This window comes from Bidens hawaiensis, unplaced genomic scaffold (genome assembly GCF_021521415.1).
Source record: "Bidens hawaiensis isolate Kalapana, Puna unplaced genomic scaffold, B.hawaiensis_p1.1 tig00017476_1, whole genome shotgun sequence".
NCBI classification, from domain to species: domain Eukaryota; kingdom Viridiplantae; phylum Streptophyta; class Magnoliopsida; order Asterales; family Asteraceae; genus Bidens; species Bidens hawaiensis.
In genome coordinates, this window is record NW_027492648.1 from 147,441 (window position 1) to 157,386 (window position 9,946).

At 37.7% G+C, this 9,946-nt stretch overlaps 1 protein-coding gene across 1 annotated transcript; it reads left to right on the plus strand.

The window, feature by feature from the left end:
- The first annotated feature begins 3,816 nt into the window (after nt 1–3,816).
- LOC143554043 (F-box protein PP2-A15-like) lies at nt 3,817–9,454 on the plus strand. Its single transcript, XM_077043905.1, has 3 exons — nt 3,817–4,251; nt 5,202–5,322; nt 8,801–9,454. Exons 1-3 carry the CDS (start codon nt 3,951–3,953, stop codon nt 9,261–9,263), a joined length of 885 nt encoding a protein of 294 aa, XP_076900020.1. The 5' UTR covers nt 3,817–3,950; the 3' UTR covers nt 9,264–9,454.
- Nucleotides 9,455–9,946: the final 492 nt, after the last annotated feature.

A 9,946-nucleotide genomic window follows, 5' to 3' on the forward strand; every position in this document is an offset into this window, starting at 1 on the left:
AAGGTAAAGGTGTGATTCTTGAAGATGCTCATGTTGATGTTCATGCATTACAACGTCGAGACTTTGAACTCGAACAAGATTCGGTAGTCAAGGATGTTCGTATTCAAGAGTTGGAAGCAAGTAATTCTGAAAAAGACTCCAAGATCAAAGAGCTACAGTCCAACATTAGAGAATTAACTACTTTGTATCTTGATCTCCAACAGAAGCTATTTCAAAAATTTGGAGATGAGTTTAAAGGCAGTGATGACGTAGTCTCTAAAGCACCCAACTTGACCCAAGGTGGTAGTTCTTCTACTCGTCCTATTGACAACATTGATTAGTCAGACTCGCTACAACAATACATGGATGCCCCCTCCCCCATCTCCAAGGAGAAATCAGATAGAATTAAGAAGAAGTTACTTGAAAAGGGGAAGAAGAAACTACTGGTAATGAAGAACTCGAATCATAATGTTGAATCATCGGATCATCCAGACAGGTTCGTTGTTACTTTTCAACAGGGTTTCTCCGACAAATACGGTGATCGATCTGGAGTTCTATCATGGGGTTTTGATGCGGATAAGAACATGTGGTGGGTAAAGAGGAAATCAGGAACAACTAAGTATTACAAGAAGATGAAAAACTTTGGTTCCTGGACCAAAGTGGATCTGAGTGACCTGATCAATGCTCCATTCACCAATCCAACGAATGATAAACGCGGTATTGATTTCTGGAACTTTCTGAGAAGGCAAGTCGACAGAGGTTTTCCTGATATGAAGACTGCTGAGTCTTTCCTGAAGAAGGCAAAAGGAGTCCAAGATCCAAAGTCAGGGAAAACAATGGTCAATGTCATGTGGCCTGCCACAGACAAGGTGACTCATATTCCTGTACCAGACGAGATTCCAGACGACACATTTGATAACATGAGATTTTTGATGTATGACAGTATAACTGCTACAGTCGTCATCAAGCTGGCAAAGGGAAATGGTCAGTTAAGATTTGTTGATCCAAGAGACTTGCTGAAGTTCAAGGAAAGGGATATCAAGACGTTAAGTACGATCCAGATAATTGCCGATCCGATTTTTGAAATGGTTGCGAAAGAATTCACCGGTGTGGTAGCTTCAATTATCAAATGCAGATTTTGGGCTGGAGCTTTGAAGGATGCTGATATAGACTACATGGAGCACGATTAAAGATAAAGCTACAAACCAATGGGGAGATTGTTGGGCCGAGATTATTTGGTTTGTACTTAATATAGTTATTTAGGGCTTGGGTGTGGGTTCTATGTAAACCGAGAACACACTTGTGTTCTCGGTGGGCTTTTTACTCATTTTGGGCCAGTGTGTTGGTTCCCCTATATATAGTTAATATTGTGTATAGGGTTAAGGTTGTTCATTCCAAGTTATTGTGACTGCATATTGTAAGTTCTTAAGCACCAGACGTATTGTTAATATACGTGTGTTTTGAAGCAACTCCGTGTTACTTTACTTTATTCACTTGTGTTCTTGAATCACCGGGTATAGGTATTCCACACCTATACTTGTTATATTGATATCATAATTGTAGTGATCCAGATTCGAGACTTACACAACGACCAATTAGGTATTTGTACTAATTAAGTACTCATCACGTACCTATGCAAGTACCGATACCTGACCTAATTCAGGTTGTTTGTTACTTGCAATGGTACTGGTTTCAAGATCGTCAAAGATTTGGAAATGAAAAAGCGAAGTGGTACAAAAACGGGTACCATACAGAAATACCGGTACCAATACCTGTACCCGTACCCGTGTCATACTGAAAAATTTGGTACGAGTATTGGTACATGTTTATATTGATATTTAGTACGGGTACGGATACGATTACAAGTATTGCCCCAAGCTCATCCCTAATCTTGACCTAGATCATTTCAAATGAGTCAATTTGGGTTGTTTTGAAAATTATATGGGTTGGTTTGGGTCAGAGATTTAAACTAAATTGGTCAAAATGGGTCATTTGAAATTCCAACTTGTTATTTTCGGGCCAAAATGGGTCGACAAATTCAAAGAAATGGATCAATGTGGGTTAATGTTCTAAGAAAATGTGGCAGGCTTCAGATCGGAACCGTTTTGAAATGGCATGGATTTCCGCACGAGATAGATTTCAGCATGAAATGAGTTATAGATTGGAATGGGTTCGGTTCAGGATTCGAGCCAACACTAGTTGTCGCACGTGACGGTTTCAGTTCAATTTCTTAGGTTTCTATTTATTTATTTATTATTTTTTTAATGAAACAAGGACAAGAAAAAAATCATTTTAGTTTTGATTTATAGTTTATGTTATGATTTGTTTTATTATTTTGTATTGAATTTTTTCTAAGGGGTTTTTATCTTAATAAAAAACCCTAAAAATAATTCAATAAAAATAATAAAAAATCATAACTCAAAATATAAATCAAAAACTAAAAAAGTAAAATATTTCCTCCGTTGTCTTCGTTAAAAAAAACCGAAACCCGCTCAGACCCGTTTCGACCCAAACCAAAAAACCCCTTTTAGTTTTTTATTAGAAACGTTCTGACCCTAACCTGTTCAAACCCATTTTAATCCGTAACTCGTTCGATCCAACTCAATCCATTTGCAACCCCAAATTTTAGGCTATATATTTAACCGCAAACTAACTCATTTATATTGACACCTATATAACATTTTGTTGCTTGGGAAACCATTTTTTTATATTTATTTTCAATGACACCCATTACAATGCTAACTCTTAATTAAAGTGAAATCATTAACAATTTATGTACAAGCAAATTAAAATGCTACTATTAGACCATGTATCATACTTATTATTCTTCATTTGAGTGTCATATCTCCATCTCCTCATCATTATCCCTTTAATCAACTTATATTATACTCATCATTATCCATTTTCAATTTTTTTTCATATATTCAATATTAAATAGTATAAAAAAAATACTTGAACCAATATATATATATATATATGACACCTCATCACTTAAAAGAGAAGAATGCATGGGGCTGAGACTATTCTTACCACGCAAGGAAACGACGAGGAATGCAATTTGTGTTGTTTCATTCTCACAACTTGTTATCATTCACATGTCATCCTGGACAACGCGTGAATGCGTGAGAATCATTTAGGTATAACACCAAGTGTTGTTTGTTATTTAGAGGTAAAATGTCTGCAATCTGCGAACCACATTTGCAGAAGAACAGGTGGGCCATACCTCCGCAGTTTGCAAGAAGATTGTTTGTTTTTTAACGATTATAGACTGCTAAAATAAATGATGGTGGTGTACGAACGGTGGTAACGAGTGGTGGTGGTGCTGGACGGTGGTAGTAGTAGTGGAAGGTGATGGTGGTCGATGGTGGAAAGTGGATGTTGATAGGTGGTGGTGTTTAACCCTCTATAGATCTTAGAAGATCTTAGACGTGGATGTGCCAAGTCTACGCCGTATAAGTTCGTGTAGACGTTTTTTTAATGAAATGTATTCGAAAAAACAAACAGTTTACAGATGATAATGTCTACGCGGCGCAAGTAAAAGAGACCACCACCACCACCTTGGTCTAATCAAGTAATTAGAAGCAACATTGTATTACATAATAGAATCATTCACCGGTTGAAGAGTATCAGCTGAAGCTCAACTCATATTCACATTATTCAAACCTATGACCTAACCCAACTCGAATTCGTGTCGTTTTAGAAACAAGATAAAAAAAACGCAAATGGTATTTGGCCTCTACTCAATAAACGTGTGGTTCCAAAATAAAATAAAAATAAAAACAAAAACAAAAACAAAAACAAAAATTGTATGTATGCTTAACCACACCCACCACTACAGCATTACAAATGACCAAAAAACCAGACAAAAACACCACAAACATATCTAACACCAAAACCCTACTCTCTCTCTCTCTGCAACTCCACACACCTTCTCTGATCTCTCTCCGGCAGAATGACTTAACACATACACCATGGGAGCCTCCTTATCCAATCTAACTCCGACCGCCGGAAACGGTCCAGGACTCGGTGACATACCCGGCAGCTGCGTCGCCTGTGTTTTCTTGCACCTCACGCCACCAGAGATTTGCAATTTAGCTCGCCTCAACCACGCCTTTCGTGACGCCGCCTCATCGGACGCCGTCTGGGAATCGAAGCTTCCATCCAACTACCAGGATCTGCTTCACTTGTTGCCGCCCGAAAGGTATCGGAATCTGGGCAAGAAGGACGTCTTTGCTCTGCTTTCTCGTCCGGTTCCGTTCGATGACGGCAATAAGATGAGATTATTATTAATAATTAGTGGATTTTGTTAATTGTGTTTTGGGAGCTTTTAGGGTTATTTGGATGGATAATTAGGGCTTTTATTAAATTGGGTTTGGATTAAACACAAATTAAATTTACGGTGAATAATCAAGTATTGCAATTATATATACAACCTAGTGTAGTCATGTAACTATATCGTAGTAGTGTAATTACACTACACTACACTATAATTACACCATGTTTTATATATATTTATGCTACTTGATTCTCACCGTTAATTATTTAAGTTGTACGTTACCTTTCCTCTATTAAATTTATGTCAGGATTGATTGAAGATAGTGAACTAGTGATCAGTAGCTGAGTTATTTAATTACTATACTTCTATAACTAAACGCTAATTTGACTTTTAGGGCTTAAGTATAATTAGTTAATTGAGTTTTAGGGGTTTTCTATGCAATTAGGGTTTAATTTTATTGGAATCTGTAAAATTCATGGACTGGTAGTTTGAATTGACTACAGCTTAAATATGTTACAAAAAGTGTGTTCTATAAATATGTTGAAAGTGCTAAGACAATAATTCTAAATCAAAGGTCAAAATGTAATATGCGTTTATGTAGCTATTGGCCAAAAAACATCTAGCTTGGTAGTTCATAGAAGGAAAAATCACTAATGGATTATATCTGTAATTCTAAATTTGCTTATCATTAGTGCATTGTTGTATTTTTTCATAATAACTCATGATGCAACTAAAGGCATCGGTGCATGAATTCTAATATAGCTTACATGTGATTAAATCTAGAGTTTAACTTTAGTTTTCTTTCAATATTTTCTTTTTGCTCTTGGCTGGAGAGTGGTAACTAACTAACTAGCCAACTATTTTTAATTTAACAGCTTTAGATTGCATATCTAGTATTGGTAATGTGCATTTGCTATATGCATCTATTTGATATATGTAATGGTGCAGGAATTTTGGTTGGATAAAGTTACTGGGAGAGTTTGCTTGTCGATCTCCACTAAGTCCATGTCAGTAACAGGAATAGAAGATCGAAGATACTGGAATTGGATTCAAACTGAAGAATCTAGGTTGGATTTTTTTACCCTATTGACTTTATAATCTTGATAAGGTAAAATACATAAATGTTGTATCAGGAAATTTAGGAGCTGACATGTTGTGTTAAGACCCAATGTCTAGTGTCTACATAAAAAGGAACTAATAAAAATGATAAACAAAGAGATGTTTGTGTTGATATGCAACATTACAAAGGTGGTTGTCTTTAAGTTCAATTGTTTGTTGCATACCTACATATCATACACAGTTCAAAATGGAACTATATAAGTTAGATCTACTATGTTGACTGTTGAGGAAAAAATCAGTATCTTTGTTTTTAAGGATTATTAGTGGGCTAGTTTTCTCCTATGATAGATCACCCAGTATAGGACTTCATTGTTTCTGTTTGGGGTGGATATAGAAGATGGCAACGAAAAAGAATGGACCAACAATAAGCCCAAAACACCATTTTCAGTTACATGATGTATTCAGTGATCTTCAATGAATAAGATTGAAAAACCGCTAAAACATTGCTGTTGCAAAACTAACTGCCAAAATGCATGCCAATTGTCCAATTGTCCACCCTACAGCAACGATTGTTAGCTACCCTTAGGCCTTATGTTGATCAAACATAAGGTTTGCATAAAATACGACGTTTAATGGTAACACATGTATGCTTTAAACATGATATATATACATGCATATGCATGCTTTGTTTACTGATTCACAAACATTATATATCAATCAATCAATCAATCATGCCCAGTAAAATCCCACCGACAGCAAAGCTATAAGTAGGGTCTGGGGAGGGTGGGATGTAGGCACACCGTACCTCTATCCAAAGGAATAAAGAGGTGGCTTCTAGAGAGACCCTCGGCTCTAAGTACATGTGTATGAAGCAAAATAAAGGAAAATAAAGCAAAATAAAGGAAATCAAAGTTTAACAGTTATATAAAAACTACTACTAATTATAATAATATTAATAATAAGATCACAGTTTAACAGCTATATAAAAGCTAATAATAATTATAATAATAATAATATATGTAAGGGAAATACCATTATGGTATGTGGCCTAAATAAGTTAAGTCTAAGCCCTAAGGTATTCAATTCTCTCTAAAAATTCTTAACTTTAATTCTACTTCTCCACGAATTCCTATCCTTAACCATGTCCTCGGAGAGGTTTAGGTCTATCAAATCATGCCTAATCCTCTCATCCCAAGTCAATTTCGGTCGTCCTCTACCCCTCCTCCCCTCTATAGTAATGTTTTCTACGGATCTAACAGGATTCGTCGTCTGTCTTCTCTTTACATGTCCAACCATCTCAATCTCCACTCTCTTATCTTGTCTGCTATGTTCGCCACCCCTAATCTCTCGCGAAACACAACGTTTCTTATTCGGTCTAGCCTTGTGTGCCCACACATCCAACGTAGCATTCTCATTTCTGCTACCTCCATCTTCCGCACTTGTGCCTTCTTGATGGCCCAACAATCTGTTCCATATAGCATTGTAGGTCTAACTGCCACCCTATAGAATTTTCCCTTTAGTTTAGTCGGGAAACTCTTGTCGCACAATATACCTGTGGCTGCTTTCCATATACACCATCCTACCTGAACTCGGTGGGTCACATCACTGTCTAATTCCTCATCGCTCTGTACAAAAGATCCTAAATACTTGAACTTCGTTACCTGCGGGACCACCTGCCCTTCAATTGTGATCTGTGTGTCTTCATTGTCGTTTATCCCACCAAAATCACAGTGGAGGTACTCCTTCTTAGATCGGCTAATCTTTAAACCTTTTGTCTCTAAGGTTGTTCGCCACTCCTCAAGCCTCATGTTTAGATCTTGTTTTTTCTCAGCAAGTAACACAATATCGTCTGCGAACATCATGCACCACGGGAGAGTCCTCTGAATCGACTTTGACAACTCATCCAAGACTACTGCAAAAAGAAACGGGCTCAACGCTGACCCCTGGTGAAGACCTACCTCTAAAGGAAAGAAATCAGTATCCCCCACTGGCGCACGGACACTTGTTTCACTCCTGGTATACATATCCATAATTATCTCTATGTATTTCCTGGGCACTTTTCTACCCTCCAAGCACTCCCAGAGCACCTGTCGTGGCACACTGTCGTAGGCCTTTTCTAGGTCAATAAACACCATATGTAGATCACGCTTCTTCTCCCTATACTTTTCCATTAATCTTCTTATAAGGTGTATTGCCTCTGTGGTGGAACGCCCCGGCATGAAGCCAAATTGGTTGACCGTAACCTGAGTTTCTCGTCTAAGTCTACCCTCAATCACTCTTTCCCATAGCTTCATAGTATGACTTAGTAGTTTGATTCCTCGGTAGTTACCACAACATTGGGCGTCTCCTTTGTTCTTATAGATAGGAACTACAACGTTGCTCCTCCACTGGTCTGGCATCTTACCTGATTTGAGAATACTATTGAACAGAGTAGTTAACCACATGACTCCTTCCTCCCCCAGACACTTTCACACCTCGATGGGTATGTTGTCTGGGCCAACCGCCTTAGACCTTCCCATCCTCCTAAGTGCATCCTTCACCTCTTCTCGTGTGATCCGACGGCAGTAGCAGTTATTCGATTGTTGTCGTTGAAAGTTTGTGTTGTCATGTTCTTCTTGGAAAGCTGTCCCATTGTTAAAAAGATTGTGGAAGTAGGTTTGCCATCTTAGCTTGATGTCCTGCTCCTTGACCAGTACATGCCCATCTGTATCCTTTATGAACTTCACCGGTCCTAGATCTTGCCTTCTACGCTCCCTGGCTTTGGCAATCTTAAACATAGCATGTTCCCCCTCTTTTGTTTCTAGACTTTCATACATCCGTTGTGAGCTACTCTTTCGTTGTGAGGTACACATTCTGAATGATAATGTGTACCTCTATCCTTATATATATGTAATTCAAATATTTCAAACATACTAAAAGTTTTTTAAAAAGTAAAGAAACACTATTGTGAGCTACTCTTTCGTTGTGATTTTGTAGGTTTCGACTATATGTTATTTAGAGGTACACGTGTTCCCATAAAACTGTTTTAGTTTTGATTGAAACCTTAAAACTTGTTAAATAAATAGGGTATATACTAAGTTCTAACTTCTGAAGGGTGTAGAAAGTGTTTGTTATCTCATAATTTAGTTGAGATTGCAAAATAAGCGGGTTAGGAAACATATTTTTAACTGTGGGTCAAAATGCGCTCGGTCCACCCTTTTAACTTTTTTAGTCATGTTTTTTTAATGTTTCATAAATAGTTAATATGCTAAATATGCTTACAAAAAAAAACTAAAAATATAGTTTCTTTAGATAAACAGATCTAAGAGGCTGAAAATGTTTGATAACAGATAACACTTTGGGTGACGATCAGCCCATTTGACCTGCTTAACCCGTTTCCGTTTTTAGTTGACTTTGAGCCTTCTATCAATTAGAGGGAACATCTAACCCAAATCCACATGGGTCTTAATAGTAAGGAGACCATACTGATTCTGCTAGTGTTTGCAGGTTCAACATTGTAGCTTATTTGCAGCAAATATGGTGGTTTGAAGTAGACGGTTCTGTAAAGTTCCACCTCCCACCCGATATCTACACATTATCATTCAGAATACACCTCGGAAGATTCTCCAAGCGGTTGGGACGGCGCGTATGCTATTATGACCACACTCATGGTTGGGACATAAAACCCGTAAGATTTGAATTGTCAACATCAGACGGTCAAGAAGCATCCACAGAATGTTTTCTAGATGAGTGTGCTGAAGATGAAGCCAACGGATGCCATAAACGTGGCTGCTGGATTGATTACAAAGTTGGTGAGTTTATTGTAACTGAGTCGGATCCCGCCACTGAAGTCAGATTCTCAATGAAGCAAATTGACTGCACACACTCGAAAGGTGGGATATGTGTAGATGCTGTGTCGATAATCCCGAGTTATGTTAAAGAGGGTATGAGAAGAAGGGGGCTTAAGTAATTTGAGGTACGTGTCGTGTGCAGACTTTTTAGTAATCATTATATATATATGTTAGTTAAGAAGTATAGTGCATGCAACCTATACTGTAATGGAGAATGTTATCTTGATTAATTTTTGCAGTTAGGTATGTGACCTCAGTGTTCATTAATAATTATTACAGATTTGCTTATGATCAATGTATATTTGTATTATTCTTTTTAGTTTTTACCATCTGTTTGCTACTCTTTTGAAGTTAGCTTCATCATATGGTTTTTTTTTTGGGCTCACAAACATTTTGCAACAGGTAAATTATGGGTATGGGTTGTAATGGGCCGCGAAGCGTAGATACAATTAGACGTGCACAAATCGGGTTCAACTGGAAAACCCGAACCGGTTCGGAACCGGTTTTTTCACACCGGGTTGTAAAATGGCACCGGTTCCAATCAAGAACCGGTTCGGTTCCCGACCCGAACCGATGCCAAGATATGCTAACTTTTAGGAACCGGGTAGGGTATGAACCGGAACCGGTTTTTACGTAAAAACCGGTTCCACCGGTTTTTTTTGAAATTTAAATATTATAGCCGTTAGGAACCGGTTCCAACGGCTATATAGCCGTTTTTGACCGTTGGAACCGGTTTTTTAACTATAAATAGGTTATTTTTTTACTCTAAATAGCAAGGTTTGTTTGTGTACTTGTTAAACCA